General features: G+C 38.0%; 1 protein-coding gene across 3 annotated transcripts in view; it reads left to right on the forward strand.

Annotated features, from left to right (window-relative positions):
* The window catches only part of LOC145772233 (gamma-1-syntrophin-like), a 79,022-nt gene that overhangs the window by 37,890 nt on the left and 15,311 nt on the right, over positions 1-25,821 (forward strand). For all 3 annotated transcript variants that reach the window (XM_082584085.1, XM_082584087.1, XM_082584086.1), the window contains exons 4-9: positions 215-403; positions 1,056-1,338; positions 3,735-3,867; positions 19,388-19,528; positions 23,222-23,381; positions 25,279-25,343. In XM_082584085.1, coding sequence (XP_082440211.1) covers positions 215-403; positions 1,056-1,338; positions 3,735-3,867; positions 19,388-19,528; positions 23,222-23,381; positions 25,279-25,343 — 971 coding nt within the window. The remainder of the gene's footprint in view (positions 1-214; positions 404-1,055; positions 1,339-3,734; positions 3,868-19,387; positions 19,529-23,221; positions 23,382-25,278; positions 25,344-25,821) is intronic.

The raw sequence follows: 25,821 nt of genomic DNA on the forward strand, positions 1-25,821 counted from the left end.
TCCTATCATTGGGTGCATTGCAAGTCCAGCAAGTTTTCCAAAGGCGTCGCAACAAAAAAAAAAATTGAGAACCACTGACGTACGTGGTGAATCATAAACGCTTGAACTGTCTCCGAATAAAATTAATTTTCACACAATGTTTGGGATCCACTATTCTAGGCAGTGTGACATCGCTACAATACGTGTATAGTATTATTTAGCATTGTGTCCACAGCGGATCAGACCCATCTCCTCCATCCTGGTGATGCCATAATTGCTGTGAACGATAAGAAGGTGGAGCACATGATGCATGACGATGTTGTGGCAGAGCTGCGCTCATGCGGAGATCGTGTAGCCCTCACTGTCTGCCCTTTTGATAAGGCCAACCAAGTGCTTCGTCTGTCAGCTGCATCCCCGTTAGCAAGTGAGCTTTTTTAAGAACTGTTGACGTTTTACTTGACATAAATGCCAACTTACATTTTGTGAGTACGAAAGTATTGAAGTTCAACTTTTCATAAGGAATGAATTACTCGCACTGAAATTGCGACCTCACTATACTTTTACAATAACTTTATTTAGTATTTTGAATACTCAAAAGTTCGGATCTACTCTGCGACAAACGCTTACATACAGTAGTTTACTCACCTCCTGCAATAAAGATGGCAAAGATATAATACTAGAATTACCGCATTGTAGACCTACCTAGAATTACCACAAGCTGTCAAAAATGACCGATTGTCTAATAAAGAAAAAATCTGTAATATTAAGTTATAAGTAGCTTAAAGTTAAAGCTTTGCAACTATTGGGATGGTGCGCACTGCGGCACTTGTGCTATGTATTAATGTGCATTTCAATGCTATTATTATTATTAAGTATATCATTGTACTGAGCTTCTCACTCTATCTACCCATCAGTCACCAGTGGTAGAGCGAGGAGCATCATGTGGCTCTTATGCTGCTGACTGATGAAACTTATCATTTTGGTATCTGTGCACTCTTTTGATGATACATCGTTTGTTTAACATTATTTTCATGTTCCTCTGCACAACAATGTGATAATTGCCTTGATGAGCACAGACAGCAAAGACTCAAAAAAGTCAAAACAGACTTTCAACTTGCCTGACAACACTGCAAAAGGCGCCACTTTGACAGAAAAAAAAGTCTTGGATAGTGATGGATCGATTAAGGATGTCACCAGTCAAGACAAGAGCGACTCTCCAAACAGTTGTAGCAAAAATCCTGGCTTAAACAGAAGCACTACAATAGATTCGCCACTTGTGCAGCCATGGAGGAAAGAACTTATCATCCCACTGCTCCATGCCAGAGTGGAGACGCACTACCCTGGTACCGACCAAGAACGGTAAGTTCTGGTATCACTATGTAGTCTGGTATAGCCTGGTTAACAGTTTTCATGTGTAAATGTAAAAAAAAGTTAATGTACGATTTTCAAGATACTATGGCGCTTTTGCATTCATGTCTGTCGTAATACAACTACAAGCATTTTCACATGAGTCTGTAACATGTACCATGTTTTTAAATAACAAATTTAAACCTATGAGAACTAAATTTGGAAATGCAATCCAACTGGAAAAATTCAAAACCTAAATTCTGCTTTCACGGAATCTAGGTCACGCTTCCCCACAAATGCCACTCTCACGGAATTTAGCTCACCACATTCGTATTTCTGAAGCGATATAAATGTGTAACCGGTTTCGCTTCATAATTCTCACGATAGGCTATTACTGATAAAAAGGCACCATATTATGAAATAAGCGAGGAATTGAAAAATGCTTATAACATATATAAAACAGAGTTTTAATTAAATCAAATATAGTTATTACTATCTGAAGCCTTTACAAATTGTTTCACCTAACGGATCATCAGAAGGTCTGCAAAAACATGCAAAAAAAGTAATGAATCGATAATTCCTGAAAAGATATTAAATATTACAACTGTAATTTAATCTGCAAAAAAAACCTTTAAAGCTGTACTTCCTGAAAAGATATTAAATATTATAACCGTAATCCAATCTGCAGAAAAAAACCCTCAGAATTACTAAGGGCTACCTTCATCCATTACTACAAAGTTTCAATTAATTTGTCCATCTGGAAACCAAGCAACTTGATGGCAACCTCTATGACATCACAAAAAAGCAAAATGCAGTTTGATGATCAATGCAACCTGTAGTAATCTGAACAAAATAAATGGAAATTGTTTGTTTATTGTTTTGTTAAATGGAAATTGTTTTGTTTTTTTGTTTATAAAACAGAGTTTTTATATAAAGGCACGGCAGAACGAGAAGGTTAAATTCACGACGGGAGAATGTCGCTCTTCTGACACCGGTTGATAAAACTAAATTAGTTAGCGACAGAATAAGTACTTTTTAATTTCTCGAATAAGAACTTGTAACTTTGATTAATAATATATTATATTTAATATTACATTTTACTTGTTTAAGTTTTGTAGGTAGCCTAATCACTAGACCGTAGACTAAATTATCCTTTTAATAAACATAAAGACAGCAATGAGATAAGTAAAAACCCTACACTGGGGGCTCGTCCGGGATGCGAAATTTTTTTTTCCACAAACTTTATGTCTCATTTGCATATTTCTGTAAGTGTAACCATTACTGGTTAGTGGTTACCGCGCAGCGCGCGTAACTGTTTTTATCGATTTTCGCCCTCACAGCAGCCGATTTTCGCCCTCCAGGTCCAAATCTAACCATTGAACTTGAAAAAATACGTAGCCTGGAGACACACCTAGTCTAGTCAAGCTTAAAAAAGTTGAGAAAAGAAATTGATTCTGGTCACTAGTCTAAAAGTAAGATTTTCCGAATTGATTAAGAATTAACCCTAACCCATTAGCCCTAACCTTACTTTTTTTGAAAAGCTTTTGTGCACCGCAAAAATTAATGTAGGCTAGGCCTAAAGGAAAAAAAATTGACTTCGATGGGTGTCGAACCGATATCCTCACGATCACGATTATTTATAAGGCGAAACCGCTGAACCAAACGCGCCAACAAAAAATGTTTGCATTCATACAGTATATATAAATACAAACTCTATGCGAAGTAGCAAAAAGTTCCAGGGAAAAAATTTTTCGCGTCTGGGATCGAGGACGGTCGAGTACAAATATGTTTTTATCCAAGAGGCACAGACGTTCTACTCCGTTAGGTGGCCTGGAGATAGTACACTGTACTATTAGTACAGTCATTGATGATGTGGTCTAGTCTGTTTCTCACCACCACATTCACAGGAGGAGAAAGAGGCCATCTCCCCACTGGCGCACGGCCGAGCAGAGAAGACGATTCAATTTCATGTCTGTTGTATTGTTTGATAAGATTAGATGTTTATATTTGCACTTTTTGTCAATCAGATGTTGTTGAACTGGAGTCTATTCTAATCCAGTCGTTGAATATTTTTTAATCACACTCATCTGTTATTGTTGTAACCAGACAGTTATTTATCTCATCACTGCAGCTACGTGTCAAACTGCCATGATGTTCCAGACATTGTGATGTATCCTTGCTCCGTTATTCACAGAAAAGGCGCTACCTGCCGTTTCACAACTTGTTAGTATACTACAAAGGGACAGTATTGTTCACCTGGCCAACAACATTTACTTTTTCATATATCTGATTTTGATTATTGCACCATAACTTGCAAAGTTTGTTTGGTCAGCAAGGAGAAAGTTCGATGATGGATCTTGCAAATCTTGTTCATTTTATGTAATTCAGTATGATCTATGTTGCTACAGGGAAAAGAGTTTCGAGGTCCTGAGTGGGAAGGAATGGTTAAGATCGGGCGTGGTGGAGTGCTCAGATGCCAGTGAAAGGGACTCCTGGGTGGACGCCATTAGTGACAGTGTCCATGAAGCAAGCATGAAGCAGGTGAGAATCAAGCCAGGAAATTGAACTGTATCAGTGTTTTCAATTTGTGTGTCAACAGGTTAATTTACAACACTCAAACGCGGTTCAACTAGAATTGGACACTTCAAACTTGAATAAGCTTTTAAACCAGCTTTCTCATTGATGATTCACAGCAATGGATTGGGTAATAAAATAACACTATTCAAAATGAAGTAACAACTGATAGTGATGTCTTACCATCTCTGTCGCGGCTTCTCGATGTTACATTATTATACAAAGACCCATGAGGCATGACTAGGATGCAACCGAACGATTAAACAAAGTAAATAGAGTAATTCATTCATAGCTTGTCACGCCAGTGTCGGAGCCAGGTAAGAGCATTGTTTGTGATGTTTTTGAGGTCGTTGTCATCACTTGAAAGGCTGAGGGGGCAGTTGGTGAGAATGTGCTTCATCGTCTGATTGTCTAGGCGCAATCACACGTAGGGTCAGGAGTCATCTTCCATCGGAAAAGGTTGCTTTTATTTCTCCCGACTCCGCAACGGGCTCTATTTAGGCAGCACCACTCTCTTCTCTCAAGGGTGGGAGTTTGTTGAAGACTTTCGGAAGGACTTGGGATGGCAGGATGTTGTGTCCTATCTGGCTCAGAGGTCCATATTTCTAATCGTGCAGCTGCCACGCTTGTGTGTTCCAATAGGCCGACTTTGATTAAGCTCTTGCGTGACTTTAGTCTTGTTGGAATACGTTTGTGTTCATAGAGAGGGTGGCGTTGGTCGGATATTTGTGTTACTCTTTCTTTTTTTGTAGCGACTTCTCTTCGGATATGAGGTGGAGCTATAGTTGCTAAGTTATAGAGGTCGGAGATTGGTGTTGGACGGAGGGGTCTGCTACTATTCGGTGAGTCCGATTCGGTAAGTTCCTAACCCCTAATCCTAAGACGGCAATGATAATTAGGCTAGGGTAGCCAATAATTTAAAAAAAAAAATCAAAAAATCACCGACTATATAGGGAATCTGACTCACCGAATTGGACTCACCGAATCGGACTCACCGAAACGGGCCATTCCGTGGACGGAGTGTGCCAGTTATGATTCTACATGCTTGGTTTAATTCGGAGTCAACTACTTTAGTGTGGCTTGATCTAGCCCATGCTAGAGCGCAGTATTCAGCGGTCGAATAACAAAGAGCCAGTGCTGTTTGCTTCAATGTGTGCTCATCTGCTCCCCAATTTGAGTTTCCCAGCTTTTGCAAACGGTTATTGCAAGCTGATAATTTTTTCTTGAGTTTCAGTAGATGTGTCTTATAGGATAGGGTCCTGTCCAGTGTTATGCCAAGATTTTCAGGAAAGGGGGTGTATTGTAAATAATGCAGTGTTTTCCCAATTGATGATAAGTTTTTGGCTAGCCTTATGATTGTTCAAGTGAAAGCATGTTACTTGGGTTTTGGAAGGGTTTGCATTTAAGCTCCAGTAGGCTTGTAATAGGTGGAATACTCGGAGAGTGCTCCTGTTAAAGTCTTTTCTATCACCGAGAAAATTTTTGATCGGGTAACTAGGCAGTAGGCAGAGGTCATCGGCATAAATGAAACGACGTACGTTGGGAGGTTTTGGTTGATCGTTGTTGTATAATGTATATGTTAAGTAAGATAGGTGCAAGCATAGAGCCTTGCAGCAGGCCATTACGTTGGGTTCTCCAGCGGCTTTTGCGACCATTCATCTCAACAAAAAATTGTTTATTTGTAAGAAGTGATTGAATAGCTTGGTTGATTGTGGGGTTCTTGATGACTTGATCCAGTTTAAGAAGCAAGGCCCTATGGTTGATGGTATCATAAGCGGCAGATAGGTCTACGAAGACGGTTCCAGTGGCGAGTTTCTGTTCGAATCCATCCTCTATATATTGAGTTAGGTTTAAAACTTTACCGCAGCAAGAGCGCCCTGGTCGAAAACCTGCTTGGTCATGTGTGAGTTGGTCATCTACTTGCGTTGAGATCCTACTTAGTATGACGCGTTTGTATACTTTCATGAGGATGCATAAAATTCTTTGGGGAAGAGGTATCTTTTTGGGGTTTCAAAAGAGCTACTACTTTTGCTTTTCTCCAGATCTTTGGGATTGTTGCACCGGCCAGACAATTGTTGAAGAATTTTAAGAGCCAGGATTTAGCTTTCGTACCAAAATGGAGGATCTGTTCAGTAGTGATTCCATCTAGGCCAGTTGCTTTACCACTATTCAAGTGTTTGAAGGCTACCTGGAGGTCTGCTGGTGTGAAAAGTTGATTGTGGGTTTCCCTTTCTAGTAAAGTATCGTTTTTGTGCCTGGTGGGTTTGTGGTATCGGTGCTTGGCTTTGGTCTTTCCATTAAGAAGCAGTTGGTTGGCGAGTTTGTTTGGTGTGACTGCTGCGAGGTTATTTGCAGTTGGTTATCAGAATTTAATTTTTTTATGGTAGCACATGCTTTCTAGCTATTATGGCGAAGGTCAGTTGACTCTATCATTTCTCTCCAGCGCGTTTTTCTTTCTTCATCGAGTTTGTTGAGGGGTTCAGGTATTCTTCATACACTTCTTTGCTTTCAGTTGTGAGACCAGGTATGTATTCTTTGCGGCTTCCTCTTGGTATGGTCTGTGTTGAGACCTTCCAAACCAGTTTTTGAAAAACAGCGTATGATTGGGGTGTGGGGGGTATATTGTCGATTTCTGCGTCTAGTACTTGTGTAAAGTTGTCCCAGTTAGCTTTGCAGAAATTGAACCGTGACAGTGGTTTGGAGATTCGGGGCTGAATTACTGGGTTTACGTTGATGCATACTGGGAGGTGTTGGGACTTGGGTACGGGTTCGAGGATTGTTCTTTTAAAGGAGTTGATGTATTTTGAGCTAACAAAAGCAAGGTCGGGATTATAGCCTTTGTATAATGTACAAGTTACCTAATTTGGGTGTCGACCCACTTTGTGAACTTTTGACTTAGAATACTTGTGCCACTCTTAACAAACAACGAAAGTCAGCAATCACCAACTAGCAAGGGAAAAATCAGAAAGTTTAATTTCTTTGCTAACTGAGCGAGTCCAAACACAAACAGCGATTACGGGCCTAAGAAGCCCGATGCTAATGTACAAGGGAAAAAGCAAGCTAATTGTATTTCAGGTTTAGCTGTTTTTAGAACATGATCTTAGATCAGGCCCGGTCAAGGAGATTGGCAGAGTCAAGTTTCCGATTGTTGAAGTCTTGTTGCCAGAAATTATTCCATCCATTAGATGCCGCTGAATGGAGAGCAGTCTTTAGACTGCGTTGCTCAAGCCCACATGCCGAGAGTCGAACCAGCGCCGCTTGATCTTGAAACGTCTTCGTTTCAGAAGTCACACGTGCAATTTGACTAAATGAACCATTGTTTCTTGCGTTTTATATTTAAAATAAGGCGGCTTGAACGAAAAAAAAAGTAACTCATCAAAAAACATTGAAATCTTCAACAGAATATATTAGGCACGATTGAAGGCTATATAAGCACCTTGAGCAGGCAAACATCACGTTCACTAAAAACAAGAGTTGAAATGTGACGTAATGTTCAGTTCAGTAGGCCACAGCCTAAAGAAGGGTTGTGAGAATTTCTTCTTTGAGCAGTGTTATGTTTATAATCATAGAAGAAATGAAGGGAAGAGTGCCACTGCGCAATAGACTGCATGCCTTTCGCTGCCTTGCAAAGGACACTGCCACATGCTCTAGAGCGATGTCGAACCGGCGCTTAATTAATTTTCTGATCTTTTAATGATCTTTATACCAGAAGTGTTGCCATTGTTTTTAATGTTAAGAAGCTAAACGAAGCACAGATTGAGATTGATAAACAACAAGTTGTTAAGGCAGTAGCTTATCTGTTTTTTTTTCAGCATTTAAAAAAAATATTTGCACTGGATATATAGATAGATAGCCTAGATGTTTATTGGCTGCTGCGAAAAAGATGTACGATATATCAAAACACAATGCACAGTAAACTGTTGAAAAGACTACAATGAAAAAAAGAAAAGAAAATGACGATAGCATCACAGCAGCGAGAGGCTGCGAAGTGACCGTTCCGGGTCTTCAAGTCAAGCAGCCACCCCTTAACTCATCAATGATAATTATACTTGGCTAATTGAGACAAATAAATAGATAACAGTGAAGTTGTCTAAACTAACATGATAAGAAATTAAAAACTTAGGTAGGCCAACGTAGCCTGTATTACAATTGCAAGTCTGATTAGTAATTTAGCTTTTGCCTAATCATCATCATCATCATCAGCCGGTCATGTCACTGCTGGCAGATGGCCTCCACATATGTTTCCACACCATTCTGTCTTTTGCTGTTCTCATCCAGGTGATGCCAATCTTTTCTTCTATGTCATCTCGCCATCTTCTTTTTGGTCTCCCTCTATTTCTTCTTGCATATCTTGGTGTCCATTCTGTGGTTATCCTGGCCCATCTGTTGTCTTTCATTCTTGCTACATGTCCCGCCCATTGCCACTTTAGGTTTGTTGCCGTTTCTATGACATCTTTGATACAAGTTTTGTTTCTGATAACTTCATTTCTAATCTTGTCTTTTCTATTTATGTTCAATATTATTCTTTCCATGCCTAATCTGTGTCAATTATTTTCTTTTTGTACATTCTTTTAAAAGTTGTGAAGGAGGATTTGCGAATTTCAACTGGTATATTATTCCAACTTTTTGCTCCAGAGTATTTTATAGAGCGTTGTAGTTTAGTGGTTGTGCATCGATAATAATAGTAATCTAGGTTGGTCGAGTTTCGAGTAGTAAAGTTGTGAATTTCATTGCATTTTTTAAAGTAGTTTTAAAAAGTGCCGGCCGCCGGGTACGGTAATGAGTTAAAACTAAACTGGTACATAAATTTAGCAATTTCAAAGTTGTACAGATCTTTTAACTTTAGGATATTGAGTTGTTTATACAAGGGTCAAGGGTGTAACATGGTCAGCCCATTTGCCTTTCGCAACAGCATTGACTGCCTTATTTGGCAAAACACCAAGCTTTCCAATATGTGTTTTGTATTACGACCCCCAACTTGTCATTGGTAGGGCAATTTATGACATATAGTACCCTTACCCCAAAAAAATGCAAATAAAGGTTTTTCAACTGATTTGATTAGTATTGGGTGTCAGTATTAACATATTTAAAATCTTAAGGGATCCAACTTCCGGAAAGTGGTTATTTTCAAGGTGGCTGCCAAACCATTAAAATAACAGTGAATTGACCATAACTCGGTCATCATATGACCAAAAACATGTAGTTTTGGTGTCTATATCTAGGTTTTTATACCTTGTAATGTTAATGAGACCATTCTCAGAATTGTTGAATTATCTGATAGCCTATAAATTCAATATGGCAATCCAAGATGGCTGCCAAACCAATTAATAATGAACTATAACAATGTATTGGTTATTAAAAAACCCGTTAAATTTCTATATATATTTGGTTAAACTAAGCAGGCATAAAGAGTTCACACGATGTGGTCATGTACAGTAGACTCTTGACATAATCAGCGTAAAGAAAGCAAATTACTAAAGCTCATCGCTGTCATTCTCGATGTCATCGTCTGTAATTATGTGATTGCTGTATGGGTTGACACATGAACCAGTTTGGCATGGTCCACAATGTGGACTCCACATCCAGCATGGCATGGTAGCCCATATCTCCGGCAACTACAGTGAGGTGGACACGATTCGCAATTGCAGTGTATCATTTTCAGTAGGTTGTCCGGGGAAGCTTTCATGTCCGTCATGATTGGAACCATCTGATTATTGTCTACTTTCTATCCCCAGTCTAGAGCATCCATACCACTCACCATCGTCAGTAGCCTACCCATCCAGACCATAATCTGGTAGTAAACTCTGAAGCATTGAAATTTGGTAGAGGATGATGTAGGATGAAAAAGTTCAGGGTGAACAAAGGACTTGGATGTTGTAATTTTCTTGACCAAATGTATTGCAGCGCTTTGTTTCCAGGTTACTACTACCATCGTTGCCAAACGTAACGGTCATAGCTTTTGGCAGCCATCTTGGATTGCCATATTGAATTTATAGGCTATCAGATAATTCAACAATTCTGAGAATGGTCTCATTGACTTCACAGGGTATAAAAACCTAGATATAGACACCAAAACTACATGTTTTGGTCATATGATGACCGAGTTATGGTCAATTTACTGTTATTTTAATGGTTTGGCAGCCATCTTGGAAGCCATCTTGAAAATAACCACTTTCCGGAAGTTGAATCCCTTAAGATTTTGAATGTGTTAATACTGACACCCAATACTAATCAAATCAGTTGAAAAACCTTTTGTTGCAATTTTTTGGGTTCAAACCATATATTGCCCTACCTATCAGCCGTATATAATGGTAAGGATGCATGAGAGAATAGTAGCCTACAGCAGAAGCATAGCTTTGGTTGATAAACGATGTTTCAATTTAGAGAGTATGTCAACAGATTTAGAGAGTTTGGAAGATAGAGCATCAATGTGATGAAAAAAAGAAAGATTCTTGTCAGTGAAGATATCAGTGTGTTTAGCAGTGTCAACGTTTTTTAGTTGGATGTTGCCGTAAAATTGCCGTAATACTTCAACATTAGTTGATATGTGGTTGGTTTTAAGTGCAATTATTAAAAAGTTAGACTTAGAAGCATGTATCGTGAGTGAATTGACAGTGATCCAACGTTTGATTCTTTTTGATCTACGATTGTGATTTGATCAAACGTTTGATTCAAGATTAATTAAACTTTGAAGACTTAATAATGTATCGGCTTTAATGACAAGTCAATTGGCATCAGCAAATAATCTAGGAACACAAGAAACACAGTTTGATATATCATTTATGTATAGTAAAAAGAGAAGTGGTCCTAATATGGACCCTAAGGGGACACCAAATTTTATTTCTTTTAATTTAGAATTTTCTTGTCCTATAGACACCAAGTGTTTACGGTTTTTCAAGTAGGAAGTAAGTAAAGCATTGGCAACTCCTCGAATGCCATAATGATCGAGTTTATGCAAGAGTTTTTTGTGATGAACAGTGTCAAAGGCTTTTTTAAGATCTAGTAAAACAAGTCCAGTCAATTCAATGTTCTGCTCATATGAGGTGGTAATAATGTCTAGAGCAGCATATGACTTGTTGATTGATTGGCACGAAAGCCATATTGTGTAGGCGTTAAGATCGAATACTTATTTATAAACGATGTCAATCGTTTGAACTTTAATTTTTCTAGAATCTTTGAAAAGCATGACAGTAGAGAAATTGGTCTATAATTATTTAATTCAAGTTTGCTTCCAGATTTATAAATTGGAATGATTTTAGCAATTTTGAGAACATCTGGAAATATACCATTCGAAAATGAGTGGTCGAAAAGGATGGATAGAGGCAAAGCTATGATACTCGAAGGAAATAAGGCGAGATACCATTACCCCCTGCTGATTTATTTAATTTTAGATGGTGTATTCTATTATTTCGTACACGTCTGGTGGTTCAAGGAAAAAAGATGAGGAAATACGATTACTTGAAAAGTCTTTAAAATTAATTGTTTTATTAGTTTCAACTCGTTCGGCGAGGTGGCTTGCGATATTATTTAAAACTCTCAACTATTATTTTTGGATTGTTTTCCAGTTTATCATCACTGTGACTACAATCAACATTTAGGGTTGTTTTCTTTCTATTGGGCAAAAGAGAATTTATAATAGTTCAAATTTGTTTGGGTTCATTACTGTTAAGTTGGTTTTAAAAATACTGCGTTTATGCTGTCCTACTGTTAATCTTAGTTGGTTTATTTGAGTGTATATTTTTTATAAATATATATTCCTGTTTCGCCTTCTGTTAGAAAGTGAGTTTTGTACATTTTTTGTTTGTTTCGTATGGAGACGAGCAATCCTCTAGTCAGCCAGGGTTTACTTTTCAATTTAGCTTGTCTACGAGAGAGTTGTTTTCTTTTTAAGTAAAGGTAAAGGTCCCATACTCAGGTACTGAGCTTTGGGGAATGAGAAGATAAGGTTCTCATTATACTAAGCCTTCGGCACTAAGGAGAGTAGAGTGGCCAGTTCCTTTCTCTCGGCCGCCTTTACTTCAGCAACTACGCCCACCCAATTTATTACACCCTGGGTAGAGGTGAGCGGTGTTTTTCAACAACCAGCTGAAGCCGGGAGTCGAACCAGGATTGCATAATTGGAAAGCCAACGCCTTATTCGTTGCGCCATCCCACCCCGCGTGGCCACCCCGTAACCCCGTAAGTCAGCGCCAGTGATGACCCCACTAGCAGAGGTTAACGAGTTTTCGTAAACAACGTCGAAGCAAGGAATAGAAATGTTTACCAATGGTGTTGTTTTAATGCGAGTTGCATACATTTTTTCAAGTAACACCTGTTTTCATTTATCATAACAAAGAACTGCAAAAGAAAGTGTTGAATTCAAGGGCGGATTTACCTATGGTGCCGCGGCGCCCCCTAAAATTCCAATTTATTTTTTTTTTATGTCTGCATGCAAATTTCCTTTTTATGCTATACTTTAACTTGTGAATTTCCGTTTTACTAACGTAAAACAATGCGTGATGTTTAGTCTCGGCAAGTAGACCTACTAACCGCTAATAACCTTTTATATATTGTGTGCGTAACGATGACCTTTCATCACATAAAAAGAAACTTTTTTTAACTCAAGTTTAAATAATATATTGCATGGTAGCAATCCAGATTTTATGGCAGTTTAGGCAGAGAGATAGGATGGAATGCCATACATCAACCTTTTGGACAGTAAAGCTGGATCAGGCCTTGAACACATCTCTGCTAAATTTATTACGTATTTTATTCAAAACATGTTTGCGATCGAATTACTTGTTTGAGGAAATCTAATGTCATTTTTATACGTTGTTACAAATTACAATTACGTATATATAGAGACGTTTTTGCAACATTATCAGCATGAGTAGTTTAATCTTATTGTTCTTTTGCTCAATTGCATCATTGTCAGTTCACAATATTTTGTTTTACTGATAGGGCATAGGCCCGATTTCGCTTCTTCTACAAAATAGAAATAGTAGACTCTTATTGCTGCAAGCGCTTTGTTCATATTTGAATTATTTTTTTATTCGCAATATCTTACCTGAGTACCACTAACTTGTACTAAGTACACCTAGGCCTCATCGTTTGAATGTTTTTTATACTGCATTTTTTTGGGCTATGCACCAGTGAGCTTCAGGCACTCTAGGTTGGTGATTTATTGAAATGGATTTTGGTAGTTACCCCTTTTCATTCACTTGGAGCAATCACCGTTGTATAGCCTAAAGTTTTAGTTGAAAATACCTAAATTATGATTTCACGTTCGTTATTGCTTTTAATTGCCACGAGCGGCATTATGGCATTGCCTCAACTTTACAACTGATTGTCACTTCTGGTGTTGATTTGTGATGTGGGAATGACTGGTAGCCTACCTGACTTAGATAGGCAATTTTATTGATAAAAATGCAAAAAATTTCCCAAGCCATTTGCGGCGAGGTTGTTCCATACTTCTTTGGCGCCCCCTTAAAATTTTGCCCTAAATCCACCACTGGTTGAATTATAGCAGCTGAATAACTAGTCAAACAGGCAAATGCGCGGAGGTTTTTTAAAAACTTTATTCTACATCATTTAATAAGCGGAAAATTTGTCTTGTTTTTGTTCAGTTATGTTGGTCTAGTATTGCTCTATAATTATGCAAAAAATTGCAAACTTGCGACTTGTGGTTTCGCGTCACGGTAATTATCGCAATTACTCGCGCATTCACGCACTTTTTATTAATGCGTGGTCCATGATAAAACTAGTGAATTACGTCTTTAAACAACAGCGAATAAATCTGCCACTTATTGCCACACTCTCCAGTTTGCACAAGTCAATGTTTTAACGTTGATTCAACGTCGTTAGACGTTAGATCAACGTTAAAACATCGACTTTTCCTGGCTGGGTTGTTTTAACTCTAGACCTGACAATTCATTTACTAGTTTCGCAAAAAAATACGTTTCTTTAACACAGAAGTTTTATCAACGTTACCTCATTGTGATTGGATTATTTCGTTGTAGGTACAAACAGTGAACAAAAATACTGCAACAATAGTAAGAATTCCCAGCAGCGGGGATCTGCGACCAGACCATAAGTCTTCGAGTCAAGCAGATACCCTTATTTCTAATAAAAATCTTTAGTTGCGAAAATTGCGATAGCAGTTAATTAACGAAAAGTACGGTACAAATGAGCGATAAACTTTACCAGTCACTAAGGACAAATACATTGAAATCAAGAAATAACATGATGAATATTTCAAAAACGAAATGGAGTCAGAGTGTTAGTTGCTAAACTTCTGCAGAAATATAAACAAAAATAGCAAATAACAAAAAAATAAATCAAAATTACTCAGAATCTTAATAGTTGGCGTTCAGGGAATATTTATTTTGTTTTTATAAAAGAATAAAATAATAACTTGCGGAAATTCACAGGTAAGGAGTTCCATATTTTCACTCCAGCATATTTAATACTACGCTAAGCAGCGAATACATTCAAATAACGTGCATGTCAACCTGAGAAAGATAGTGTTTACGCTAAGAAATATTGTGATGCAATAATACCATGAAAAGAGTCGGAAGATAGCCCTAATACAATAAAAACAAAAATGTGCATTGAACAAAGAGACGATTGGTGGTAAAAGAAAGTAGAAATGCAGCTGTGAAGTTTTTTTTCCATTGTTTTCTATAAATAAACGACATTAAATAAACAAACTAATTTTCGAAGTTTTTAACAAAGCGTTGGTATGCTACAGCTCTGTCCTCTTTTTTTGCCATCGACCACCGCGAAGGGCCTCAATTTCATGTCATATACTCCTTCCTCGCCAGTAGGCTCCTTCAAGCAGCAGTCTATTTCAAGACTTGCTATTGGACCATCCTCCTCAGTCAGAAACCGACGCAATGCACGTCCAATGTAGAGCAAGTTCTTCTTCTTTGAGGGATATATAGTATACATGCATGATGCATACCATCGACTTCTGACTGATGCTTCATCGTTTGGTGGAGACATAGTTTGCCAAAACAATTTCAAATTATGTTCCCAACTGGAAGCTTGCGAAAACAGGGAACACTTGGCTCGCTTTTCTTTCCCAACAACACCATTTTTCTTTTTTGAAATCCTCTCCTCCTTTTCTTGGATTGCCTTTAAAAAGTCGTCACTAGTTATCACCTGTCCTTTCAAGTCCACCTTTCGCCGTTTCTGAGGGGGTCGTGACGTTGGCTCCTTTATTATGGTTAGCAACAGCTCCTCAAAGCTAGCTGTTGCACTATCTTGCGGTTGTGCAAGTGCAATAGGCCGTGAAATCCACGCCGCTACCCACTCCATTCCATCACCAGGTGGAAGGTCAGGTTTTTTCCCAATAGCCAAACAGACATTGCAATCACACAATCCCTCTGCTGTGATCGCTGTAGCTGTGCTACTGGAAGCAGGAAGTGTTGCAGTAGCAGGCCTATATTTCTGGGACGTATTTAAAGCTGTGGCAAGTAAATCTTCATCTTTCCCTCTGTCACCCACTTTTCGTATCTTTTCACCAGCCGTCTATCTAAACGCTCTCCTGGATATTTCGACTCATCCACTGGATATAATCCAGTAGTTTCAAAGCCCCTTTTAACGTTTTTTTCATTAAGGCAGTCTCGCCAAATTCTGCAGAGTTCATCCACAAAAAAAGACTTTCCAAGTGCCTGCTTGACTCCATAAACAGTACACCATTTATTTAGAACCTCTTCCCACTTTCGTTTTAATTGACCAAAACAAGTTACATCTAGTGGCTGTAATACATCGGTGACATGAGGTGGAAATTTCATTAAAATAATGTTGTTGTCCAAAGCTGTTTTTATGACTCTGGCTGACACGTGACTGAGATGTCCGTCCATCAATAGCAAAATGGGTCTCACCTTTACTGTTGCAATAAAATGTTGGAACCACTCCAGAAACACGTCACTGTCCATCCACCCATTCTCACTGACAGCGTATGTAGTGCCGCTAAGTTCGGTAGTACCCTTCCACGTACTATGTAGATTTTTCCTTTGAAAGATGACCAGTGGGGATAACAGATCACCTGCAGCATTACAACTAGCCAGAACCGTTGTATTTTGCCGACCTGCTCCACAAGTCACTTTGTAAGCTGTTTTTCCACGTGGACTCACGACTTTGCATCTTGCTGGATCGTGTGGGAAACCAGATTCATCGCAATTCCGCACCTGGTGCGGTTGCAGGTTGTAGCCATGGCGATCTGTATACACAGGTCGCCATAGTTGTAGCCATTTACCACCTCCCAAAGGAGATTGTAGAAACCATAAATGATAAATGGATTACATGTAGCAGATTTTCTTGCGCTACTTATCATATTAGCTCTTTTCATGGACAGATGATTACGTTTCATAAAATTGCGTAGCCAATCATAACCCGGCTTCCCTGATGTAAACCTAGTTTCGAAGTTGTTGATTTCTAAATATTCTTGAACCACGTCCAGAATGTCGTTCTGCTGTGGGCTAAACCCATGCTGGCACAGAACCTTTACGCACTGAGCCAAGGACGCCTCTACTTCCTCATCCAGTTCTGGCTTCCGACCCATTTTTCGTGCAGAAACGTCATCCATCCTTGCTATCCTGCCCCTTATAGTGCTTTCTGGAATACTGTATTTCTTGGAAACTTTTCGCACGCTACTGGTGCCTAATTTGATTTCTTCAAGAGCTAACTGCATTATGCCTTCAGTCCACAAAGAAGCCATTGTATAATATAAGTAAAGATAGCTTTAGAATAATGAAATAGAGTAAAGTGTTAGGAAGCCTGCATTTTTCAAAAAATACGTTATTTATATGAGAATATATAGCGTCACAGGCTAATTAATAGTTATTGTTAAACTATATTTTTTTAAGCTCGTTCTGACCTTTTAAAGAAAATCACAACCTCACTATATTTTCTTAAGCTCGTTCTGACCTTTTAAAAAGAAAATCACAACCTCTTTTTTAAATTTAGTGTTTTCACCCATTTAACCTCAGACAGCAAAATCCGTCATTTTTGCATTGATACAACGTCTGCTGTCTGGGCTACTGAGCCATGTGATAAATTAAAGCCTTCGGTTGCGTCATAATGAATAACGTAATTCCAACTTATCGAACGAGGAGCAAGATACGCGCGCCGGTATTTAAAAGAGAATAACGGAGAAAAAAGTAGGAACCGAGGTAAAGTTGTTTACCACAAAAATGAGCGTCACCGCGCAATAACGAAATTCTCGAAAACCTTTTCGAATGCGCTGATTAATGATTTTAATTGGGAAAGAAAGTAGAAATTTTTTCATTCAGGTTAAAGTGTGACCACTCTGCGTTGGACTAAAGCGCAAAGTAACTTTGTCACGTTGCCTTGCAAAGCGGCAGATCAAAGTTCGCAAAACCGGTAGTAAAGTTGATTTTGCGCAAAAAAAATAGGTGGTTGAAATCAATGCTTGATTACTCCTAAGTTTGACGTTTTTTTTGTAGTCAGAGTGTAAAGATGGAGGTTTGATATTATCGTATGGAATCGCCGATTAATACTTGTTTTGATACTCTAATTTGATGGACCGCGCATTATCGTAAAAACTGTCCGACCGCGCATTTGCCAGTTTGACTTTGACTAAGTCCTGTAAATCAGAAGTGTGGTCTCATGCTCCCAGTGGCGACCGTGTTAACAATCAACCTCTTTTGTTGCTTGTCCTAATTTCTTTTATTAGTTTATTTATTTATTTCATTCCTGTCATTTCTTTCTTTTCATCGTTCAAATAGCTTATTACAATGAGTATTATATGGAGCATAATGATGTTCTTTAAAGTTTGATTGGTGAATCTACATTCTACAGTCTAATCGACTGATACAAGTTAACTTATCGATAAAAAAGTGGACTGTACCAAACTAAATTGACAAATTCAAGTTCTTTCAATTTAAACGTAATAAACTTGAATTTACCAAATTTAGTGTGATACTTTACACTTTTTTGATTATTTCATCACACTACGCATCTTTTTGAATCATTGGTGAAGTCGAAAGAAGATTTTAATGAAACATTTAGTGACGAAGTTTTATTTTGGCAACTTACCGATGTCTTGATTATTTCACAACAGATGTTCACAACAGATTACTTCACAACAGATTACTTCACAACAGATTACTTCACAACAGATTATTCACAACAGATGTTCACAACAGATTATTTCACAACAGATGTACGCATTTCAAGGAAGCAAAAGTGAAAATTTTTGTTTCAACATTTAAATATTAGACAGATTGTTAGTGCAAAAAAACGATCGTTTTTATTTTTTTTTTTTATTTTTTTTTTTTAATTATTGACGATGCCAGATTATTTTCATGAATTGCCAGATCCGCGAGTTTTGTCCACTAAACTGGGTTAGTTTTGCTTCCCACTCGCGGAAAAAGATTATCAGTTGTAGGTTGTGATATTTTTGATTCCTATGCTTTCTTATTAACTCGTACTGACGTCATTACAATAAATACTATTTTTAATTAAAAACGCCCTGCAACACTGACAATGGGTATTTAGTAGAGATGCAGCGAACCCAAAATTTTTATCCGCACACCGCACCGCAACTGACTCATCTATCCGCACATTGCAATTTATCTGGAACTTTCACTGAACCGCACACCGCAAATTACAAAATTTTCAAAAAATATTTTAACGCGTTATTTTTTACAAAGTCAATTGTGGCAAAAAAATACCCATGGCATATAACTGGTAACCTACCGGTACAGTTGTGCACTAATTGACTAAAGGCTAACCTGATCATATTGTCTTATCAGCAATGCATCTAAATTCTAAGACAGTGTTTCCCAACCCGAGTCCGCGGACTCAAATGAGTCCGCGGAAGGCTCTGGGTGAGTCCGCAAGCACACCAACTAAGATCAAATAGGCTATGCTTATATATGCTAAGCAATATGTGTTTCAATGCAACTCTGATTGTCGGGCATTGATAATTATGTTTTTTTAATGTTGCAAAGATCTTCTAAGAAGATTTTCTAATCTCCAATTGTTTCGTTTATTGACGTAACCCCGACATTTTTTTTCGGTTTCTTAACATTCTTTTAAAGCTTTGTTTTTCTACCCTATACGTTATATTTGCATTAAATCAACTTAAAAATACCAAATATGTGACATTAAGATATTTTTGTAAGTTCCGGCGACTACAAGCTTCTAGGGCTGTGTGCAACAAACTTGTGGTCGAAACGAAATTCTTCACTCCAAAATTTATCTCAAAACTAAATTGAAACGAAATAAAGCATCTATTTAAAAAAGCTTCTTCTGGTCATCAGGTATAATCAAGACTTTAATTTATCTCGAAATTTGAAATCTTTAGTGTAGGTAGATTATAGCGGAAACAAGCTTGTGTGGCGTGCTATAGAACCATTAGGACGAGAACTATCAGCACGATATTCTCTAGTTAGATTTCATTTGATTTGAGGCATGAAAGAGTGATGATAAACAACCTCAGTATAATAGCCTGTTATAAAGTTGCTCCGTTTGACAGGTGGATACCATAAAGGATGACATCACCGGCGATGACGTGGCACACATGGGCTGGGTGTCGGAACGGACGACGATGCAGTCTTGGAAGCCTTGCTTCGTCGTGTTATCTGGATGTAACATTTTCGTGTTCGATTCCCCACCGGTAAGCTACACATGGAGTATAACGATTTTATAATTGCAAAAACGAGCATTTACACAACATCCTTTGATACGCGCCAGTTTAAATCGGAGGTTCTTAACCTTGTTTAGAAGGAGCGGTCTTTCCGGTGCCAGCACAATACTGACTACTCACTATAGAACAAAGGTCTCAAACACGCAACCCGCGAGGACGTTTTGGTGCGGCTCGCGATGCATTTTTGAAATTTTAAGTATTTAACAAATAAAATTCATTCTAAAATAGCTTAAAAAGTCTGAAAATGCGCAATGCGCATCAACTTCACCAGACTTTTAAACGCTAGCTTGCTATGGCGCAATTTTATTGCGTGGAGAAAGCGTTTTATTACATCGCAATAGAAACCTTGATAGCCTATTTGCAGCAGTCAGTTCTTCAAGGATTTGTTTTTTTTTTGCGCTTTTTGAAAGTCGGTTGCAAGCATTTTGCTTTCCAGGTCTAAGTCGTTCCGTTGCATTTTCTTTTCGTTTTTACAATGTTTTTCTAATCATTTCTGATCGTATCCGTATATAGCAAGGGTCTCACAAGTCCGCCCCGATACGTTGTTGTATGTATGGCCCGAGCCTGTTGTTGCACAATTTGTTATTTTTGACTCGCAGACACACAAAAATCATTTAACCTGCATTTTTAAAAACATTAGCGAAGATAATATGTACTTCTCACAGACAAAAGTTAGGCCAGAAAAGTGAGATTCATTGTTGCGTCATCATTGCGAAATCAACTATTATTTCCTAGAGAGTACACTACAGACAGTAGTAAAGAGTGATACAGTCGAGCATTCAATCATTTTCTTGCTAACAAATTCAACGACCGCTTGCGAAAAATTCAACAGTTGTAATATAAAGGGCTTATTGCTATTCACTTCTTTCTGCTTGAATTGACACACCACAATTGACCCATGTGGTGTATGTGGAAGAAGAGTGATGGCACTTCAAGTAGGCCAGTTAGTTTAAAGTTAAACGAAATGTTGAGTGCAGTCAATACACTAGCCAAAAAAGAAACATTGATACTTGTTGCGTCACTTGTTCATTGTTATGCAACAAGAACGTTATTGTTTTAATCTGAATTGTTATTAGTGGGGGTTCCGTAACAAACTTGAAAGTAAATCAGGGGGCTCCCCGATGACAAAAAGGTTGAAGGGCGCTTTAATCTAGCACATTATTATTTCGCAAATGTTTTTGTTACATCATAATGAAACTAAACGAACATCATAAATAAGGATTATGTAACTTTAACAAAGAGTTCATCTGTTAAATCATCTGAATATCATCACTAAAAATAAGCCATAATGAGATACCAGGTTTTTAATCAGGCTTTACTACCCAGAGATATGGCCTGATTATTTACATTCTTTTATATCATTACGAGTCAGCAAAATATAAAAAAGTGAGAAGTTTCAGTCAGACAGTAGGCTACAGTGGCGGCTCGTGCCATGGGGCTGCAGGGCTGCAGCCCCACCAGAAAGAAAGAGAAGAGGGAAATATGTTTTCCTCTGTGTTTGTCCGACCCGGTTACTTTTTTCACTTGAGAATTGCGGATCGAAAATTAAAGTATTAAAAGTTTCGTTTGGCAACACCGATTTTGGGCAAACTGCTTTGCAGTCCGAGATTCTGGATTTTAAGCGCTCAGATTGGTTAAAAATTATTCTTGTAGCTCCACCTCTTTTGGTATTTTACAGCAATTTTTGAATCTGTTGAGGCTGCATGGAAAACAGCCCCTCCTAACAGAATAACTTTACAGACTTTTTAAAGTTAGTTTTTATTTTGCAGAATAGCGATGAGCCATAACTGTAGAAGTGTTAGCTGTAGAGTTAGGGTATTCAACAGGTAGGAAGTGATAGGAAAGGGCCTATAGGAAGTGATAGGGCATCTCAAAATCACTTAAACCTTGTATGCAACGGCTAGGCTAGTCAAGACTAAGCTCAATACTAGTAAAGTTTGTCTCCAAAGCAATGCTGTTAGTTTTTTTAAATACAGCTTAGGAATACATCAACTTTTCAACAACGTTTGAGTGCATTTTTTTCAAAATTTGGGGTAAAAACATGCTCAGAACGCATTAAATTTAATGCGATTTTTCAATTTTTTTCTGGGGGGAGACCCCCTCCCGTGAAAACGATTGCAGCCCTACTGCTCACAAACAGCACCAGCCGTCACGGGTAGGCTACCAGTAGCGGTATTCAAAATGTGACAAATAGGATCGCGTATCAGGTAATTGATTTTAGTATGGGACCGAATTCCTTACATCTTAGTTACTTTAATAAGCAAACAATACCATTCGCTACAAATCCAATAAAAGCTGTTCAATTGTACATAACTCTGAGTGGTTGAATTAACTTCTACCGCCATCCAAAATCTCCAGCAATCTGGTGAAAATAGGCCAAAGAATGTTTAACATTTTGTCGATGTCAAGCATAGGAAAAAAACGACGATTGTCAATATCGGTATGTAGGTAAACGCAATACAGTTATTGAGACTCTTAGAACGTATTCTTCATTGACAACGGATTTTATTTCGGTTGCTCAGGACTCATTTGAAAAAAAGATGTAAACTTATAAGTTAAATAAAGCCAAATCCGTTGTCATCGAAATACACTTATGAAAGAACTTCAATAATAATTATAATTCATATTGTGAACTTTTTTAAGCAGTCATATCGACGGTCGAAAACAAAAAAGTCGTAAGTGCAGTTTTACACTTTGGAGTAAAAAGCAAAAATCCAAAAAAAATTTTTCTTTTTTTAATTTTGTTATTTTGACCATTAATATCTGTAACTATTAAATGAAGCACGTTTCTATACTTTACTGATTGCCACATTTCTTTTTCGATGAAATTTTCAAATAAAAGGAATTGAGAGCAATTTAATCACTTGTGTTATGTTATGTTAATGTGTTACATACGTCTTTTTTGTTTTCAAATTTTTCATGAATGGCTTGGAATATCTCGTTATACAAACACGATAGAAACAAGCTGGAAATAGTAGTAGATAGCCCTAAATGCATAGGTTTTGAAAATACAAAAAAGCGAATTTCTCAAAAATGTCACTTACAACTTTTTTGTTTTCGACCGTCGATATATATTGTGCACATTCTGTTGCACCTACTTTTAGAAACGTTTTTTCCCGGCTACTGAAGTGAAACCACCTCATTTGTGCCACTTTCGCTTCAATTGCGACTGTGTTTCATACCAACGCATTGATGCCTAGCAAGGCGTGAAACAAATCACGTCCATGGGACGAATATGAAGGATTGCACGAGTACAGTCGACCATGCTTTCCTCTCTGCGGGATGTGACAATAGTGTTCTTGTAGTTGCGCTAGCGTACAATGCACTCTCGTGTGCTCTGGGCAAGTATGAAACTGAGCACCACTAGCCGTCCCATCGTCTAGTGTTGATCTGTCATTGATTGTATTTTTTAGTGATGTAAAACTTAGCGATATGTTAAACTATTGGCAGTTGATTTTCGTCACCTGTCGTGTTTGTCTGTGTGGTCCTCACATAGCACTACCATGTTTATCTTTCCCATGATGGCCTTGTGTGCTTAACCTCATTGGAATTCTTCCCGACGCAACAACTGCAAAATTAAATGCTTACGTTGTGTTGGCTCAACCCTTTGAGGTATTGGTTCAACACTGAAAAATGGTGATTTGTGTATGTTTGTTGTCACAGACAACCCGAGAAGAATGGGGCTCTTGCCAACGCATTTACAAGTTGTACGAGTGTCTGTGTCGTACGCACCCAACTTCCAGGTTGCTAGATGGGAGAAAGAATTGCTTCAGTATCCAATATGGTGCCGAACCGCCGATGTACTGCAATGTATCCACTCCAGGTTAGCAAGTCCAGGCTCTGTTATGGTAATGCAGTCAACCGCTTAAATGAATCACATCCAAGACAGATTGGACTTGATAAAGCGTGGAGAACAAACTTCAACGGATTTTGTTACTTTTTTAATAATTATTTTCCCAATAATTTCCTGTTTCTCTTTACCTTGTTGACAATTTATATTTTTTCTAATTGTTCGATTTACGCGATTTTTGCAGCCATTTTTAATGAAGCGTTAAAAGTTTTATTCTTTCTACTACGTAATAAAGCATTCGGTGCTGCATCACAGTGATGAGCATAATATCTTTTCGATTGCCCTCTCCACTTTGACACCAACGCATCGAGCGGTCATTTTTGAGCAAATGACGTTTTATCTGTTTTAAAATTTGGTCTGAAAGCTTTCAAGACTTTTAATCACTTTTATTAAACTTTACATTGACGAGACAGTTTTTTCTGTTACATCTGTAGTTTGTGCAGTGCAGTATTTGCAATATCATATTTTACTGGTTACATAAAATAAAGTCGGTACTTTAAACAGCGGTCACAAAAGTTGTTACTTAGGTTGTAAAAAACCTCGGTAGTTCTGAAATAGTTTTGCGAGAACGCAGCGCGATGCCTACATCAACTCTTGAGGGGTCACTTCGCAAAACACGTCAAGCAAGCAAACGTTCGTATAGGTAACTGGGGATAATTGTAATTTCAACTTTAGCCCTAATTTTAGGAAACAACAGTACATTCTAAGACCTCTGGAATAATTTTTTTGAACTTTCCGTCCAAAACACTGGAAAAATCAAAAGAAGATTTTTATTGAAAAGTTAGCTTACGAAGTTTTATATTGAGATGGCTAAATTAACAAATTAAATAAATATAACGATATCAACTTAAAATCCATTTCGAAAGTTTCACAAGCTTTTTACTCTTTCGTGCAGTGAAGCGCATGAATATTTCTGTTATTTACGTGCGAATATGTGTAGACAAAATATCTATTACAGGTCAAAGGCCCTGACTGTCTGTCAGTCAGCGTATTTGTAATCCGTAAGTCGCTGCAGCAGATGAGATCTTTTGGTCGGTGGGCACTTTAACATAGGACAATGTTCCTTATGAACCAGCTAACTGCAGTCATTGTGACTCTTCTGGCACTCAGCCAGAGAGTTGATTCTTGCTTTAAAGTTTGTTTGAGAATTGCTAGAGCAAGTTTTTATTGACCTAAAAATTCAAAAACATTAACCTAATGAAAATTTGACTAAATGAACCATTGTTGCATGTATTTTCTATTTAAAATAAGGCCACTTTAACGAAAAAATAAATTTAAATCAATGAAAAAAAAACAATAAAATATTCAACAGAATCAGTTAATTGCCCTTGTAATTACAGAATAAAAAAGAGTAATGACAGGGGTGGGCATCGAACCCACGTCATTGAAATAACCATTTCCCTTCACGTGCCGCATTAGTCACATGACTGCAATCAGCTGATTTAAATCTTGCCTTCTGATTGGGCAATAAACTTTATCTGCTGTAGAGACCTGCAGATTACAAATACGCTGACGGTAACATGTTTATCTTGACCTAGCCAATGTACCTTTTCTTCATTGTTCTCAAAACAACGATTTTTGATAACGAAAGTATTTGTTTTTGCAACGACGTGTACACAGTTAACTGTTTGCACACATTGACCGCAAGGAACGCCGAACTTGAGGTTTCCGAGCAACAAATGCAATCAATGGCTTGCTAAACTTATCGTACAACATAATATAATTTCTGAAAAGCATCGAAAACTGTTCTAGTTAACTTTTAAGTCTACAATGAGTGGTGATTAATTTTGAGTTCGACTTGACTTGGTGCTATTTGTTGGACGCATTGACAGCTTGTACGAATAGTGTCAACGTGGCCATTACATTTCAGCTGACGTTCAAAGATGGGAAAGCAGTCTACAAAAGTCCACGCATCAAGCTGTCTTTGATTTAAAGGTAATGTCAGGGTATTGTGAGAATACCGGCAATTGTAAGGCCACGACCGTGGTTAAACAGGTGTTCAGATTGCTTTTGCGGACACACGTTATTCAAACGAAAATAGCATAATATGGTACACATCCTGGTAGTCAGGTAGTGCAACAAAAGCCATTAACCAAGTAACTTCCTTGCGAGCCGCTTAGCTTGTGCGAAGTGAACGGATTAGGTGCATTTCAGTGGCATATCACTTATGTGGTTCTCAAGCACAATGCAATAAACAAAAATAGAAATCAATAACATTTACAATTCCACGTCATAGGATGTAACGGACCGTAAAGTTACTTGCAGTATTGTTGGAACACTGACAGCAGTTCACATGAACTTGTAAAAAGAAATTATTTCTTTGTTTTTGCTTAATTAAGCAAAAAAACGTACCATGGCGACCCGTGTACACAAACCATGCCAATGTGCAACTTCACATTTCCGGAGCCGATCT

The sequence above is a fragment of the Aplidium turbinatum genome, chromosome 6 (assembly GCF_918807975.1).
Source record: "Aplidium turbinatum chromosome 6, kaAplTurb1.1, whole genome shotgun sequence".
Lineage (NCBI taxonomy): Eukaryota > Metazoa > Chordata > Ascidiacea > Aplousobranchia > Polyclinidae > Aplidium > Aplidium turbinatum.